At 43.7% G+C, this 18526-nt stretch overlaps 1 protein-coding gene across 1 annotated transcript in view; it reads right to left on the bottom strand.

The window, feature by feature from the left end:
- Positions 1 to 2578: 2578 nt before the first annotated feature.
- PTPN14 (protein tyrosine phosphatase non-receptor type 14) overlaps positions 2579 to 18526 on the bottom strand; it is a 169401-nt gene continuing 153453 nt past the window's right edge. The window contains exons 15-19 of the mRNA XM_019635452.1: positions 17831 to 18049; positions 14578 to 14706; positions 11702 to 11936; positions 8138 to 8301; positions 2579 to 3357 (exon numbers count right to left, since the gene is read on the bottom strand). Coding sequence (XP_019490997.1) covers positions 3229 to 3357; positions 8138 to 8301; positions 11702 to 11936; positions 14578 to 14706; positions 17831 to 18049 — 876 coding nt within the window. The 3' untranslated portion in view covers positions 2579 to 3228. The remainder of the gene's footprint in view (positions 3358 to 8137; positions 8302 to 11701; positions 11937 to 14577; positions 14707 to 17830; positions 18050 to 18526) is intronic.

Here is an 18526-nt window from a genome sequence, read left to right as displayed (position 1 = left end):
ACATTTCACCCAGCCAACTTCAAAACCAGAGGCCTGACAGTGTTGGATGGCTTTGTTGTGAGATGTCTTTTTTTTTTCCCCTCCATTTTAAATTTTCTCCCTTTAAACCCAAACTGCAGCAATAGACCCCAACAGCTCCAGCTTCCGACTTGATACATCATCAGGAACTCATTCCAAAAGCTCTAACCAGATAACTAATTTAATACACTTTGCTTCAAGGTTTATTCCTTGGCTTGTTTCCCAGATATAAAGCATCTCTGGGCAATTATTATGCAGATGCCACTGAAAGGACTTTAAATGGCTGCTGCTAATTTACCAGAAGATACATTGGCATTTGCTGGAGTGAAAAGGAATGCAAAATGTGCTAAGGGATCAAAAGCATTTGTTTTTAAAAAGGAAAGATGTGGACTAACTTTTAAATGTCTTCCTTTGGGTTTCAATATAAACTTTGGCTAGGAAATTGGAGAGTAAAGCCTACTGCTTTCCTGCACTTTCTGCATTAATGAATGTTTCCATAGCACAAGGTGGCAACGGTGGACGGGGATGGAATGACCACGAATGAAGAGCTCAAAGGAACAGCAGCTCTACACACTGCCTCCAGAGACGTTTCAACAGTGCCCCCGCTGGGGCCTAAGAGACGAAAGAGAAATACTGATGTGCATCAAACAATAAAGCAGTCAACTGCAGCCCAACTGTTAAACCATCCCTCACAGCCGAGTATCCCAAGCATAGAACGTCTCTAAAGGAAACAGGTACCTCTTTGCCTGCTGATGATCCAAGTTCTGAGCATCTCACAGTGAAAAGGGCTGTGAGCTCTGTTCCACTGGAAATGCATGTCACGCTAATGGTTTTCTTTTTCAGCACATACACCCCAATTCTGGGATCTACAGAGCTCCGTGTAAGTTCTTGTAATCCTTGAGTGATCAGACTCAAGTAGCAGACAGGAGGCCCTCCATCGCCAGATATTCTGAGTCTAAATAAGGGAATAATCGCAGTAACAGCTGGCCAGATGTGAAACTGAGTTGATTCCCAGGCCAAAGTAGTTCATCCGGAACTGCGTCCACATGCATCAGTTAGTATGTGGCAAACAGAAGTCAAAAAAGGCACCCTCTTTTTTTGGGTTGATTTGATGCCATTCTTTCTTTGTATTTTCAGTTCAGGAGAAGAAAAAAAAAAAGCAGCAGTGGAAGAAGACATGGTGAAACCCCACAGTGATCAATTCTAAGAACAAAACCACAATTTAAAAGTTGCACTGAAGTAAAACTGGAGAGAGAAAAATGACCCAAAATTCAACAAGAGGGAAAAATGCATAGAACACAATATATTATATACGAGGTGTGAGCAAAAAATACAGTGAATGATTAAATAAAAAAAATTTTTTTACAGTAAAAGACACATTGCCATTAATCCCCCTGAAAATACTCTCCCTCACTTTGAACACAGCCCATCATTCTTGCCACTTTCTGAAGCAGTTCTGGAAGTCCTCTTTCATGAGTGTCTTTACTTCATCCTCCATCATGACAATGCTTCATGTCACACAACACTTCTGGTACAGCAGTTTCTGTCAAATAAAAACATTACAGTGTGTCCTCATCCACCTTATTTACCAGATCTGGCACCGTGTGACTTCTAGCTCTTCCCCAAAGTCAAAATGACTGTGAAAGGTAAACATTTTGAATCGATTCAGGACATCAAGGCAGCCACAACAGCGCAACTAAAGACACTCACGAAAGAGGACTTCCAGAACTGCCTCAGAAAGTGGAAAGAACGATGGGATGGATAAGTGTGTTCAAAGCGAGGGGGGGTATTTTGAGGGGGATTGATGGCAATGTGTCTTCTACTGTAGTAATTTTTTTTTAAATTTAAATATTCACCGTATTTTTTTTTATCACTCCTCGTACTAACCTAAGAATTCAGGACAGTGACCAATGAAGGCACAGGAAGAGACAAACTGAGACTGAGCTCACACTGAGGGCAGCGTTAGCAGCACACTTGACCAGACAGTGGATTTATGGAGAAGAAGAGACCATCACAGGATTCTGTGGAGACAAGTTCCACCACCTTTCATCCCGTGGGCCAAGATCGGGACGACAGGTCCCTGACTGGGCTCCGTTCTGCTGTTACGGACCAAAGCCCGGAGATGATACCAGCACAGTGGGGTCCCACTCAGTGTGTCTCCTGGCCAGGGCCCTTGCTACCTGAGTGCCAAACCACCCCCAGAAACCAGCTTTCCCAACTGTTTCCTTTATAATCTTTTTAATGATTTGGTGACTGATGGAAAGATAGAATACACCCAGCCCCGTGACCTTCAGGCCTCTGTCCAGCACAAATATCATATTTAGACACAGTATCAAGGAACTGCCTGTCTTTCTCTTCTCGCTCTGCTCCATTGTCTTCTCTCAATCAGGCAAGAGGCCTAGCTACACAGATGGCTCGGCCCAGGGCCTCGAAGGCCACCAGCTTGGAGACCCCTGAGCAAATGGGGACAAGCAGCAAATACTGAGGGTGCAGCCCCCGGCAAGGAAACACAGGCTCCAGAGTCCAGATGAAGGGGTAGTTGAGAAAGGCACAATACAGATCCCGTTGCTATCACAATTGCTATACCATCATGGTGGCACTTCCGCTAGCTGTTCCGTCTTTAACTCAAGATCGGGGTTTGGGGAAGGGGAGGGAGACTACTGAGAGTGAGGACAGAAAGGAAGAAGGGAGAAACCTGTCCACCAAGGCTCACGGGCCCAAAAGATGACAGTGTTTTTTCCTTCAGGAAAGGGCTTTGGGCCTCATCTTTACATGTAGGATGAATTCATTGTCTTGCCATCTTTGAATTGGACATGAACAATTAAGCTGATGAATTTCAGGGTTGGTTACAAATCTGGCTGCAGCTTCATGAGAGATGTGTTCCCTTATGCCTCTGTCCCCCAAAATGACCCACTAGGCAACCCCCCCCCGCCCCCACACTGATGATGTGTTACAATGCAGATCAGTCAAAATGTGGTTCAAACGAAAAGTACAATGATTCACAAGTTATTCCAAGGGGGAAAAAAATAAATTATCTCATACAAAATAATACATGATGTTTATGAATAAACTTGGCTCCTGTCTTCAGGGAGCCCGTGGCCTGCTGGCTCTGGCCCTCCGCTCCCTGCTGGGGGAGCCGATGTTGTCTGGAGGTGCTCTCCCATCTGCAAGATGGGGCTGGGTCCCTCTTCCAGGAGCTGGGTCGGGAGGTTAAATGAGTCTGGAGTTTTGGAGGAACTGGATGAGGACCTGGTAGACAAACTTGTACTGAGCGATGGTCTGGATCATGAACATCCTTTGCTCCCGGAGGAGCCTCAGCATCATGGGCACTTCCACCTTCTGCAGGAAAAGAGAAAAAGCACAAGATCCTGAGAACGGGGAGCTTCCCTTCGACCGTTCCTCATCCCCTCGCCCAGGAAGCATTCGTTCACCGCCCATGTGCAGGTCCAAGGGAACGCAAAAGGACTCAGCCCCCTCTACGTTTTCCCAGTCGGAGACTTGATGCCAGCAACTGGAGAACCTGGTTGACATGTACCACTGACGTGCTATTTTCATACAGACCAGTGGGTTAGAGAAAACTACAGGCTGGAGTTAAACCTGACTGGGACTCGCAACTCTATCATGGCTCAGTGGTTGGATTTAAGACATCCCTTGGTCTTCGTTTCTACACCTGTAGATATGGATAACCATGTTTTCCTCTAATGGCAGTGTGGCCCTGCCTAAGAGAGTGACATTTCCTCAGTAGTAACACAGGGTGATAAATATTGCCCACCTCACAGGATCCCAGGAAGAAATGCACGCAAAGGATTTAGCACAGTGTCTGGTACACAGTGAATTCTTTATGAAGACTGCTCATTCTCATTTTATTAACGTCAATGAAATGAGGGCAATCATGCCCATTGTGCTACCTCACAGGATCATGGTCACAACCACGTAAGATAATTTACGTGTAAATCTTTAGAAAGCACGGTTGTCAAAATGCAACCTCTGTAACAGCAGGCATGTTTGTGGTGAAAGCCTTAACTAAAAACATGTTGAGTAAAAATGAGACCGCCTACGTGTAAATTCTTTGAGAATGCAGAACTATGGTCAATGGAAGAGAATTAATATGGTGGGTCACTAGTGTTTGAACAGACCAGAAGCTTTCCTGGTGTCCCCTCATGTCATTTCCATCCTCCTGGACCAGCCAGGGCAGAAGCACCACCAACCCAACGATGCCATCATGGCCTCAGCACACTGGCCCCGCTCTGAGAGCTCTTAACCCAGGCAAACGACCACATCCGTGAAGCTATCAAGGACCAAGCAAGCATCTTAAGTAAAATAACCAAAACTCTGCTGTATGCCTTTTCTTACTTTACTTTCAAATGTCATTCCAGCTATCTCAAAACTCTGTGCCACTCTGATACGACACATGCCATCCTTATTTGTCACACGTCTCCAAAACCAGTTAAGCAATGCACATCACAGATTTTAGAAAGACAAGTCCTTGCTAATAAGGAAAGAGAAGAGGGATGTGGATCTTCAAACTATTAGTCAAAATACAGACCCTAGACCATAAACTTCCGATGGTAACTAGTGGGTCTTTGCCTAAACTATACTCCACAGTGACCGATATCATAATATACAACCTAGAGCCACCTAATAGTGAGCTTAATTATCATAACATTTGATCGACATTACTCCGGGTTGGGCACTGAAGACAGAAGGACAGAAGAAGGCTACTCCTCTCCCATAACCATCAAAGGCTTCGACAGAGCCACGGTCCCACAGGAGTTAAGAGCACAAGCTCTGGGTCAGGTGTCACCTGCTGCATTCCGACTATACCACTTCCTGGGTGTGGGACGTGGACAAATTCCTTCATCTACCTGTGCCTCAGTTTCTCTTAGTTATGCGAGAGTACTAACAAGACCCTTCTCACAGAGTTATTGTGAAGGCTACTTGAGTTGCAGGGTTCTTAGAATAGTGCCAGCACATGGTAAACACTAAATACAGGTTAGCTGTTATTATATTTTCATTGTTGTCATCATCATCACCTTTACCTCCACCATACTACCCCCCAGCCACCAACTCGCTCACCTCCACTCCCATCTGCACTACCACCTGCACCACTTTCATGAGCGTTATCATCTCAATAGCCCCAAGACTCAGCCCCGAGGATAACACATTATCCGATAATAGGCAGTTTGGAGACAAGATATAGGAGTTTCCCTTGGTCCTCAACGAAGAGAGTCCCAGTGGCCTTGAAGACTCACTCCCACAAGCTCTGATGTCCACTGTCCCAAACCCAAGGAATCATGAGGCAGTTGAAGCTTGCTCAATCTTGCTTAGAAGGCATCCCTACTCTATGATGGAGGGATAACTTATTCAGAAAAGCAGCAAGATCAAGACATCTTGCTCTGTGGCTAGTGAAAACCTGGTCTTTTGTAATTAGCTAATCTGGGACAGATAGTTAACTCCAGGGGGCCAAGAGAGAGTATTGCAAACCATAAAAGTAGTGCTTTCTGAAAAATATGTATGGGCGTTAGTATGTTACAGCTAACACTCAGTGACCAAAGTCAATGGGCCACAAAGAAACTTCTCAGCGCAGCCTGGGAAGACCCCCTCCCATCCCCACCTCACAGCGACTTAACCTCATGAAAGCATTTTTGTTCCAGGAAAAAGAAAAAACACTTCACTGACAAAATTAAAACTGTATGAATTGTAGACTAAAACATAAAGAAGCTTAATCCAGAAGCCATGGAAAGAAGACAGGAAAGTTTAGACAGGAGAAAAATGGGACACACAATTTCATATTTATTTATCAAAATCTTTGCTTAAAAAAATAAATGAACAGACAAAACATGTTCCATACTTTTCCCAAAATAAGGGTCTGACTCTTCCCAGCCAGGCCTGAAGCAGAACAAAGTAGAGAGCTTTTTTCAACCTTGTCATCTACCAATAGCAATTATGGGAAACGGGACAGATAAGGCTGGCTATATTTGTGCTGGAGAAGGGAAGTGAAAACTATGAGTCATCTAGCTATCTTTGAATATCAATGGGAACAGAAGTCCTTTTTGGACTGACCACATTCCGGCGAAGAATGTTCTGGCATGCCACTGGGCATGGAGGAAATCCGCTATGTTTGGATACACCGGAGAGAATTTAATCACCGCCAAGCCCTCATGAAGTCCACGCAGGGCCCTCGTGGCCGAACCCCTCACTGTGCGCCATGTTGGCTGTGACACGTGTTGTTTATGTTCCACTGGGCCAGCAACATCTGGTGATCAATGAGCCTTCATGTCATCACATTACTGAGGCTTGGCCGCTGATGGGTCTCCAAAGAGCTCAGAACAGAGCCATCCTTCATGTCAGACAAGACGGACAGAATAGCTTCTCAAGTTGAAAAGGAGGAAGGGGGAACAGAAGAGGAGTGCACAGGGAATGGAGAAAAGGAGAAAATGTGGCAAAGAAAGCGGTAGGAGAGGGGAGAAAAAGACATCTACATGGCGAGGGGATGACAAGGCCCTTCTTCCTCTTCCTCCCTGGGACCCACGGCTGTCCCCACTGGAGCCTGGGTATGCTCGAGCCATATATACCGATTCCACTTCATCTCATTCCATCTTCCCCGCACTGAGTGGATTTGGGACTTAGTGGCAAGCTATTCACTCTACGAGGGACTTCTAATAGTGACAGGGAAGCAAACAAGAAATCTCATGTGAGACAAAAGGATAAGAACTCATAGAAGATGATGGAACGCCTGTTATGTAGTCTCTGCTGCTTCCATGAGGGGCAGTTTGCTCATCAATAGAATGTCTGTTGTTTTCAACAACAGGCTGCATTATACCAAACCCCTCTTCTACTTTTTAGCAGCACAAACATTCCTATGGACAGACTAAAAGTTTCCAAAATTAACTTTTTGTAGGCAGGGACTTTTAAAAATCCTTTGAACGTGTTTCAAGTTAGCATTTATTGTTTCCCTGGAAGTTACACTTAACAAACTCAGTGATTTTCAAACCACTGATGATGCTACTGAATAAATATGTGTATTATTATAGAAATTCCTTTACAGAACATGCATTAGGACATTTCCTAATTTAAAAACTACTGAACGACCTTGAAAGTTTCCTTTGATTCTCCAAGCTGTATAATTTGGAAAATAAACAAGAATCAAATGACCCTTGGTGCCTAGAGGCAGAGTGAAGGCAGGAAATAATTCAGGGCCAGGAAGTGGAAGATCTCACTTCTCACCAACTGCTTAGAAGCCTCATGGCACTGGACAAGTCACTAATGTCTTTCTGGGCCTCCGTTTCCTCATCTGTGAGGCAGGAGGACTGACAAGTGCCTGGCTCCTCTATGTGGCTGCTCTGAGGACCCCAACTAAGAAGACAAAAAGTGAAAGCCATTTTAAAACCCCGTGTAAGTAAAAGGCAGGAGAATTGTTCTTTAGCCTGATTGCTCTTTGTCTCATCTCCACGAAATCAAAAGCCCGTCAGTGTTGACTCCCTGACCCACAGCAGTAAGGGGATGGCACATACCCTGTAGGCACAAGCTCAGTGACAGCCCCTTGTTCGGGGAGAAGAGCTGGGCGTACACCTCAGCAAAAGCACTCAGATGGTCTGCCCCTCTGAGCTATAGGACACCACTGCCCGTGTAGACAAGAGCAAACCACAGCCCCCTTTACGTAAACCCCCTCAGAGGAGTGAAAAACATTTTAGAGTACACCCATTTGCACATAGGATTGACGCCAAAACGCATCCTAGACAGGCAAGATGCATCTAAACTACATGTGACCCCGTAACCCACCATGGAAAGTTACCCACAATGCAACCAGGCTGTCTACAAAACACTGTAGTCTTCTGGCAGTAGATGCCGACTACGGTCAGACTGTCTAAATGTTTCCTATCTCACACTTTCATCTTTTCTTCTGTATTATCTGGATGTCTACACAGAGCAGTGAGAGGCAAAAGATAAGGAAGGCTATGAATGTCAGAATCCAAGGAGGAATCCCGGGGTCTGGAAAAGTCTCCTCAGAACAAAGGAAATGAAGACACTGGAAACGAAAAGGAAACAGGCGAAGTTTCAGCCATGGGGTAGATTTGTGTCCGAGGCGGAGTATTTAGAGAAGGCCAGAGTGACTCACTTCATTATGCTCCAGGCAGTAGATCATCAGCTCAGAGAGAATGACCACGCCGGTCCTTCCCACCCCGGCACTGCAGTGGACGACAATGGGAGGGTGCTGGTTCTTGGTGCCTTCCAGCATGCTGTTGGTATGGCGGCGGACTGACTGGATCTCCTCCAAGTAGGCTGGAAGACAAAATGCAAACCTTGTCACTCAAGTCCTCCATGGCTTTGCATGCAAGCCAGGGGGAAAGACACCGATGGTGAATCTTTTTTTTTTAAGTGACAATAATTTACAGTTCTTACAAGACACTAATTATTTGGCTGGTACCCATTGTACAGTTCTGGGTCCAGAAAGGACCAGCTGGGAGTCAATTAGTCCACGGGAGAATTTGTTCTTTAAATTAAATAGTTCTTTTTTAAAAATTAAATTCTGTTTTCCCCTCTGCAAATCCCAAAGTCCCCCAAGCAGATGATTCTCGACATTACTTACAGCAATTCCTACTATTAACAGACTGGGATCAGAACACTAGCTAGATCCCCTTGAAATGCCCGCCTGTCAGAGCCAATTTATGGTGGGAAGAGCATCCATCTGCCCTTTTTTCCTTCCCCTCACTGAATGAGTCAATGTCAACCGAGGTTTGACTTCATTTTTAGGTTTTAAAATAGACTTTGGGGGGCGGGGGGGCCTGCTTTTCAGCTTGGATTCCATGTTGTGATGTGAGTAGTTCAAAACGAGTCACCCCCCGGGTCCCTTTCTGGAGGCAACATGTGGTGAGAGGGTCATGCCACCTCCCACATTCCTTCCAACATCTGCCTAGCTCAGCAGAACTGTGCAGGGGTCCGTTCACTGCTCCAATTGGGCACAAGTGAAAAATTACAGCAATGCCAGTCTTAATGACCCTTTTTTCATGATCACCAAAAACAAAGGAAAAGTATATAAATGTAAATCTCAAACAGTCCAAGAACTGGGAAAAGTCCATTTGTAACTAAGATTTTTATAGCAGCTAGCTCAGGGGGGAAACAGATTTGAAGGTTCTCCATAATCAGGAAATCTCATCATAAAGCACCAGTGTACCTAAGACTCATGGAGATGCTCAAAAAGTTAATTTTAAAGCATCTGCTTGCATACAATTAATAAGAACTACTATTTTCCTTTATAATCTTATCTAATTACAAAGTAATCTGAAGTAGTTTACCAAAATAAACTATTACAACCAACACCACCAGCAGTATCATAAAATGAAATAGAACAAAACAAAATAAACGAGGGAAGACAACCTGAGATGACCAGACAGAGTAGTTGCTATTGGGTACCAACATGAGCGAAATACTGTGCATGGAACTCTCTTCCCAACTTTTTTGCGAGGGGGAAAAATGTTAGATGATTGGGCATTTTCTGTCTGACAACAGGCAATATTCATAGACAAGAGACAAGGGTTTTCTTGTGCTAAATTTAAGAAGTAAAAGAAATATTGCTCAGTAAGGCAGATGCCACCACCAAATGGAGTTTCCTAGAACACAGAGAAAGTGGATTTATATAGATGCTTTTCGTAGCAATAACTCTAATAAAGCTGTACTCAGTGAAGACCTCTGGAGGCAGGAAGACAATTTGGCATAGGTTCCTCTGTATCTAGGTAATCTAATCTAAATGTAGGCAGAAATCTTTCTGTGTTCTTAAAAATCTACAGAGCCAACACTTCTAAGACCCCCGCTCAGTACACTTGTCCTGAATTTCTTAGAAACGTAAATTAATACATTTATACTGTTTAAAAATGTTTTCTATCTTTTCAGTAATTTAGATTGGCCTTCCTTCAGCTGGTTCAGATTTAAAAGATTTGGCTATCATTTTAACCACTGTATAAACTCAATCTTTTATCAGAACTTTAGCCAATCATCAAACCTATGTACTTTTATTGTTTCCATGTCCTGCATCTTGGAGAAAATTCTAATCACTCAATTAGCAAAAGATTACCAGGAAGGAAGAACACTATTATGAGGAAAGAGAGTTCTGTGAAGGTCATTGCCTCCTTATTAATATCTGAGCTACAGGTTTGACCTCCGGAGAATCACGAACCCTCTCTAGATCACACTGTAGATTCTTTGTTTCCAATCATCTTTCTCCTCTCTACTTTCAGTGTCCAACCCCCTCAGTACCACCATCACTTTAATGGGAAATTAAACACCTGTATCAACGAATAAGTATGCAGCAGAATCGTCCTGTTGGAATTTGTGAAATAGTACCTCTCGATACTTGAAAATCTATCCTGTCTCTTCTTCCCTCAATCCTGCCTCCCATTCTAAAGGAATATCAAAATAAAATCCAGGTGTTGACATTATCCAACATCCAGATGATGGTCCCTTCATGATGGTCACAGGTCTTCCACCAGCTGGAGAGTCAACAACATGGTGGGTATAATAATAAATCCGCAGAGCCCTAGGGCCTCCTTCCTAGCTGGGCAAGGAAGGAATGGGGTTTCCCGTCAAGTGCAGGACATGTTTGCAAGGCTGTGGGAAGGAAAGGGAAGTGCTGTAGCCATCACCGAAAAGCAGATGACAGTATCAGTCTCACCCCTGGACTGTAATCATTGGCTTGGCTTTCTCATGAGACTGTGAGTGCCTTTAACACAAAGACCATTTCATCTCTGCGCTCTGCGAGCCTGATCCACTGCCTGGCACATGGTGGGCACACACCCAGCTTCCGGCCTTTCAAATAAAGTAATGCATAAAAGCTGGGTGCATCTGTTTCTAAGATAAGCACATCCTGAAAAAAACATCTATGAATGAACCCCAAAACGACAGTTTTAAAAACTACTAACTGATTTCAAGAACTCTTGGCATCTGAATCATAGTTATGAGAACGTTCCGGCTGAGGCTAACTACTATAGGGACATACACGGCTTATGAGAGCAAATTTCCATGAAAAAATAAAAAGTAAATGTTTTTTAACAATTTTATTGCTCTATGGTTTATTTTATTGTGGTAAAATAGACATACCATGAAACCTACCATGTTAACCATTTTTAAGTGTACAACTCAGTGGCATTAAGTATATTCACAATGCTGTGCAGGCTTCACCACTATCCTTTTCTAGAACATTTTTCGTTGTCCCAAACAAACTTTTTACCTGTCAAACATATCTTCCTGTTCCTCTTTCCCCAACACCTGGTAACCTCTATTACACCTTTTATTTCTATGAGGTTGCCTATTCTGGGTGCCTCATAAGTGGAGTCATACAATATTTGTCCTTTTGTGGCTAGTTTATTTTATTAGCATGTTTTCAAGGTTCAGACATGTAGCATGTATCAGGATTGGTATTTATTAATGATCAGCTAAAGGTCTAAATCAAGGTAGAACCAATTAGTTTACCACAGTTTTAGCTTATTTACATGAGAGGTAAAGAGAATATGATAAGTGACCTGTATCTGTCTTCTCTGTTCTACATATACTCTATGAAGGGACATATACTTCAGTGTAATAATACTACCACCACTTCAGAGAAGGCATCCTCTCTTTCCATTTCACCTCCAAGAGATAAGACCATGGATACTGTTGGTAAAACCCCGACTGGGAAGAAAAAACTTACACAAAAATCCTTGGACATCCTCTGGGCAGCCGTGATCTGGCCAGTCAGTATATTGCAGATGCCACACCGTCCTTTCCTGCCCAGACAAAAGGTGCTTGACCTTCAAGCCTGTGGTTGCATAGCAACCAGAATCTGTTCGGAATTTTGTGGTGACCTTGAACTTGCCATAGGTGGCTGAGCTGTGCTTGGAGCCCAGTTTGGGCCAGTATCGGTGGCTCTTGGTTCGTCCGCCCTCCTGAATCACACACAAAGGCAAAATTGGAAATAAGTCAGCGGAAAGAAGCTCTTATCCTCTTACTCTTAAAATCTGAAGACAGGAAAATGCAAATAGCTTCTAAGTCACCAACTCAGTAGCACTGTGCAATGTCCATCAGAATGGATCCTCTAAACGTTAGCCAAGACCAATAATACGATGGACCACAGTAGTTACATCAAAAGAAAATTTAAAAGGTTCACAACTGAGCTGCAGGTGAATGTTATGAGAGAAGAACCAGTGCAAAACCAAGAGGCAGGAATAGGTGGTGTGTTCAAGAAACAGAGTGGTCTTCCGGGTGGTGCACTCTGGTGAGGGTGGGGGCAGGTGGGAGAGAGGCGATCAGAAAGCACCATGGTAGGGAGTTTGGGTTTCCCTCTACGGACAGTGAGAAGCCATCCAAAGGTGGTGGAGTGACCTTAGGCAGGGGAATGACAGGTTCTAGTAATCTAGAATTAAGGTCATGCTCCGTATTGCTGATGTTCAGCCCACACTGACTACTGACACTGTCTCTATCATCTTGTGTCAACCTCCCCTTCCTTCAGCCTGACCCATCTGTTTTAGTTCCAGTAACCACTGAAACAGAGAACGGCTGGTTATATCATCTTTCTCTCTCTGTTAATTTTATAATTGTTTCCAAGGATACGCATTCCCAACCATTTACACAGTGGGCTCTATTTGTAAGTTTCGCACAGTTTTAAAATCACTGGAGTGGGTGTGGAGGAGATGGTGGCTTAGAAGGGGACCCAGGGCAGTGGGTGGGTGGAGACAGAGGAGAAACGCTGAGCTGAGGGGGTGAGCGGCCAGCGCTGGGGGGACCTGCGCCTTAGAGAAAGAAGCCCTGATGGTTACTAGCCCTCTTGCAAAGCAACATATCTTTAGGTAATACAAAAACTATCTCGCCCTGATTTATTTGGTTGAATTGAGTCTTTTTAAGTTTGAGGCATGCCTGCCTCTTTTATTTACCAATCCTGTGATAAAAGGTTTACTTGAGGCCTTGAATTTATATTACTGAGTGTCTCAATCAATTACAAATTTCAAGAGGCTCTAAGCCTCTAGGCTGCCTCACAGATCACCAGACTTTGTGTTTATAACACTGGCCTCCTCTGTCACGCAGGCCTCAGCTCAAAGCCTACCGCCTCACAGGGCCCTGGGCTGCCCATCTAATCTAAGGAGCCTCCCAGGCACTCTCTGTTCCATCACCTGGTTCCATTTTCTCTGTGGCACTGACCACTACCTGAGCTTACTTTATTTGTTCGCTTTTTATCATCCCTCCCACTAGGATGTCAGCTCCCTGGGGACTGGGGTCATGCCAGCTTTGTTTACCACCATGGCTCTCGTGTTAGCGCAGATGGTCCACTGCATTAAGCCATACGAATCCCTTATAGGGATGCAATTCCACAGGTGCTAAGACTATTCTAGAGATTTTCGGGGAATTTACTCTGTGGGAAGGTCTCATAGCAGGTCAGCCCAGAAAAGTGCAACTGGCTTTAAAGAGCCTGAAGTCTGTTTCACCACTGTCTTCTAATGGGCTATTCGGGAAGGCAACTGCTCAGAGGATTCAATGAAGGGAATAGTGACATTTTTTTTTTTCAGTTCATATGCAATACCATAAATACTGGTAAAAACCAAACAAAACAGATGAAGCTAGTCCCTTAAATGACTTCAAAAAGAAGTTAAAATTAATGAAAGGAACGAAAGGAAGTGGTTACAATAAAAAATGGAGACTGTGACAAGAAAAGAAACATAAAATGTCTTCCCCCACAGACAGCAAGCTCTAAGAGAACAGCTACACTGATGGAAGGAGAATGCCCATCTTTATAACGCCACGTAGAGTTCTCTCGTTACAATAGAAAACTATGTTTCACTGGGCACAGGAAGAAAAAGATTTTTTTCTCTCCCCAAAGGATAAAGACCTCTACAGGAACAACAGCTTCTGGTCTCTTTGTGGCTGATAAATGCAATGGCATGTAAGTGGGCCATGCCCCGGAGTTGGGGCTATGTGCCCGTTTACCCAGAACAGCCCGTAGCTCTCAAATTCCAGGAGAAAGATTACAGCTTGGTTTGGCACACAAAAGAAGCTGGCTGAACGGAAGTTTGCTTCTTGTTTGTGTATTTGTGTGTATTTGTGTTTGTGAATTTGATTTTTGGTCATGGCAATGCAAAGTAAAGAGTTAAAAACTGATGAAAATGGGGACGGCTGGTTGGCTCAGGTGGTTAGAGCGCAGGACGCAGTGCTCATAACACCAAGGTTGCTGGTTCGATCCCCACATGGACCACTCAGGTGCGCCCTCCATAACTAGATTGGAACAATTGCTTGACTTGAAGCTGATGGGTCCTGGAAAAACACAGTTTCCCAATAAAAAATTTTTTAAAAATTAAAAACTTTCAAAAAAATTAAACAAAAAAAATGATAAAAATGGGATGCAACAAACCAGTTATCTTTGGAAAACAAAACAAATCTATGCAGAAGGGAGAAAACACGTGCACGCCAAAGAGAAAAGGGTTTTCAGGGAAACGGTGCTGCAGGAGGAAGGATGGAGCCGCAAGGACAGCGACACAAAGCCCATCTTCCGGCCACCCCTTCCCCAGGAACAGATGGCTGGACGGCCGTTCCCCTTACCTCTTCTGCGGTGACCATGGCAATCACGTTTGCTCCCTGCTCCCACACCATCTGCCAGAAGTCGTGGCATGTGTGTGGCAGGGGCCCCTGAGTGGCTATGTAGTGCCATTCTGCCCCACCAACCACCACCTGGAAACCAAAGAAAGCAAAGGTGAACGAACCCCAAATCCAGGATAGAATTACCTGCTGACCACGGGTCCATGTGTATCCACCTGAAAACCTTGGATAATATTTTTTAGGCCAAATGGGTTAGTGCCATTATCAAAAATCCTGAGACCGAGAGGGGCAACGACACATTCCCACATGAAAATGCTACTAAAATACACCCAATCCATTTTTTTTTTTGTCTGCAACCCATAGCAATTATGTACAAACCAGGGCTTATTAAACACACACACACACACACACACACACACACACACACACACACACACACACACACACATATATAGCCACACATGTACACACACTATTACATGAATATATGTGTATGTGTGTAGCCTAACAGAATTTGTTTCAGAAACAATAGTTATGCATCCTATGTGCAATGCATTCTGATAATTTCTGTTCTTTTTTCTTCTCTATTCTAGTCTATTTAAAAAAAAAACAACACCCAAACTGGTCCTGAGGTTCCGACAACTGAATTGATTCCACACTCCTACTCCTATGTGGTGATTCACAGTTTGATGCTCTGTGGCACCCTTTTAAACAGTAACACAGTCTACCATGGAATAACATCCCTTTGGGAGCAATGTCTTTCTCCTGCTGACCTGATATGTGTTATAAACCAGTGCTGTACTCACCACTCTGCTGTGCCACATATGGTAGAGGTGTCACAAAGACACTAGTCAACAACACATGCTATTTTGTCACTCACTTCCTCTTGTGCAGGACCACAGTCTCCAGCTAAACTTGAGATGGTTTGGATAATAAAATTATTACCCCGTGCAGCTTGGGGTGATCTTGGGAGGAGAAGTCTGTAGCTATAAATATCAGCAGCAGAGAATCATATAGAAGAAGTTGTGCCCCAAGTGTTAATCATGGTCATGCTATCAGGGTGAAGCAATGGCCTTTGGAAGGATTCTTTGTGTGTCCCCTTCCATGCCTGGGTCTTAGCATCACCAAGTCAGGTCCCCGTACACATCCACCAGGGCAGATCTCGAGATAGCTCCAGGAGCAATGAAATGATCCTTGTTTGAAACTTTTTTCCCTCATTTATTTTATGAAACTATATACTAACTTGATTCACACAAAAACAATGTCAGTTATTGTCTCATTACCCAAGGCATGTTTAGGTCAAAGCTGGCAAGCAAAATCCATTTTCCAAGTACTGGTGGGAGATAACATTCATATATTTGCTGGCTGGCTAGGAGTCTGGTTTATCTGTGGAGTCGTGATTTCAAACATTAGCCTCTCTGGCACCCAAACATATAGGAACCATAAATACTTCCAGAGTATGTTGCTGCCTGGGGCCTTTCAGCCAATTCCAAATATTGACAGGAGGGTATTAAAAACGGCATTAAAAACACAACCACCAATGCTACTGAGGTAGATTTCACAGATGTGATTTCACCTCTGGAGCAAATAAATCTCTGTTCTGTGTTAACGGCTGCTTGGAACCCAGGGAGAAAGCATTGGCAAGATATACAGCTCTGGACAAGTTCTTACAAGCTCTATGGGTCTATTAAACGCACCCATGTCTAACCCAGATCCACAAGATGAAACGTGGGCCTCGGAGAATACTGAGGAAGAGAATGTTCCTGCTAACTATACCCAGTGGGCACGGCTGATGCGGACTGACAGCTTTTTCCAGAGAGCAGATGGAAAATGGTAGAACGGGATTTGGCCCAAAGAAGAAGATAGTATAATACAGCTATGTAAGATTTTCATAGACATTCTATCAAGAAGCAGCTGTGTGAGTCGCACCTTTGTGGAAGCACATTACTTTGGCCATTGCTTCGTTATCTAAACTGAGCCCGTGAAACTCATCATTGTCAGTGTATTAAAGAATTTCCTGAGGTTCATTTTCTTTTAATGTTTTTGTTCTCACTCTCGAAAATAAGAGTGAAATACACAATATGACTCATGACAGTGCTCTTTCATATTTCATTTGACAGTACTTTCCAATACTTAAATATATATTTCAGCTCTGTGTACAAAAATACTATACTCAACCCTGGTATACTTTTCATATTTTGTATCAAAACTGTTATAACTGATAAATGTGCACCCATCTGGCTATAGTTTGGAGGCTCAAAGGAGCCTACCAAGAAGGTGGCTACAGTTGAAAAGTCCAATGAAGAAAGGAAACAATTCTGGACAAAGTCAGAAACAGGTTTCTGAGACTGTTGCTCATAACAGACTAGTAATGTGAACCTTGTACAGTTTAAACCATCCTGTAACAACTGCTTTAACATTAGTGAATGAATAAATTCTTCTTCTACTTCAGAGGGCAGAAGCAAGTGGTGACCTTCTAAACAAGTATGTTCTGTTACTAGGGACACTGAGGAAGGTAAGCTATTCAGGAAACATTTAATTGTATACACACATGTATCCATGACTCTAAATACTAACTGGGGTCAAGCTAAACTCATGAATTTTAAAGTCTGTGAAAGGCTGAGATACAAAAGTATGAAGTCTGTGAAGTAGCAATAAAAATTTAATGACACTAATGCATTGAATAACGTGGCAAATCTTGCAAGTTGCATTATCAAGCACATCTTCGTGACTTATGTTTAAACTTGTCCACTCTTCTAAATATCATGCAACTCTGAGACTTCAGCTGTGCAATGCATCACCTGTGGTATTACAAGGGAGAATGGATAAGTTTCTGTTGCCCTGGGACATAGAAACTTCAGCAACAGTAAAACAATGCCTGTGACTTCCAAAGTCTCCATCATCGCTAACTACAAGCTGGGAAGGACAATCCTCAGCTTTTCCTGTGAGTTTTTGGGAGGGTTCTAACCCACAGAGAGAAGAAAAAGTTAAATCCTCTGTCATGAGCAAGCTCCGGAAATAGCTGACCTGAGGTTTTCCTGGACGCTGCTAAGGCCTCCTTCTCTCCGCAGTGACAGGCACGCCCTTCCAGTTGACTTTAAGAAAACCTCAGAAGTTCAAAACCATTCCCTCGGGGTCTGGGGACAAGCCAAGATGCACAGGGGCAGCCCATCCTACGTATTTTTCTCCCTGCATTGTGACCGCTAACCTAGCCAGCCATCGTCAACACACCTTCCCAGCATGCTCCCCTGCTTACCTTGATGTGGGAGGCATTAATGTAACCGGTGTTATTTTCTTTGGTCGGGATCAGCTCTACTCGGTTCTCCTCATAGGGGACGACTTCACGGATCCGGCTGCGCTCAGCGTTTTCGGGCAGAGCCGCTGTGCTGAAAACGCCGTTCGCCTTTTTCTTTGGAATTTGTTCATATTCTGTGAACACCATTCCCTCTTCCAGCTTCTTCTTCAGGGTTCTGAACTGCAACCGAAATGAACCTTCAGCTCACTGAACTGTCTTATCCAAAAGCTCCAACACAACAACCAGGCTTCCTTCGATATTCACAGCGATAGGGTTAATAAGTAGTTTCAAGATGTACAACCAATGCTTGATTATTTGGTCTCATTATTACCCATATCACTCATTTCTCTTGTTCAACAACCAATTTCCTTCTCACCCATGCCTTAAACAGAACAAATCTGTAAGACCAGGCAAGAGTTGAAATTCAAAATCGGCATGTTTTGTTATTTAACATCTGTTTAAAGTCTTAGTAATGAGATTATTGATGTTAACTATCCAAACAGCCTTTTCCCCACTCATGCAGCTCATCCATTTTACTGAGCTAAATTTTAAGATGATATTGGGGGCCAGCAGAGTGGCGCGATGGTTAAGAACTGGCTTGGGACACCAGAGGGCCCCGGTTCGGATCCCACATATGAGGGCCAGTGACACTGCCCT

Source organism: Hipposideros armiger, unplaced genomic scaffold, assembly GCF_001890085.2.
Source record: "Hipposideros armiger isolate ML-2016 unplaced genomic scaffold, ASM189008v1 scaffold_22, whole genome shotgun sequence".
Taxonomy (NCBI): domain Eukaryota; kingdom Metazoa; phylum Chordata; class Mammalia; order Chiroptera; family Hipposideridae; genus Hipposideros; species Hipposideros armiger.
The sequence above is the reverse complement of the archived record's forward strand: the minus strand, read 5'-3'. Positions and strand labels throughout refer to the sequence as shown.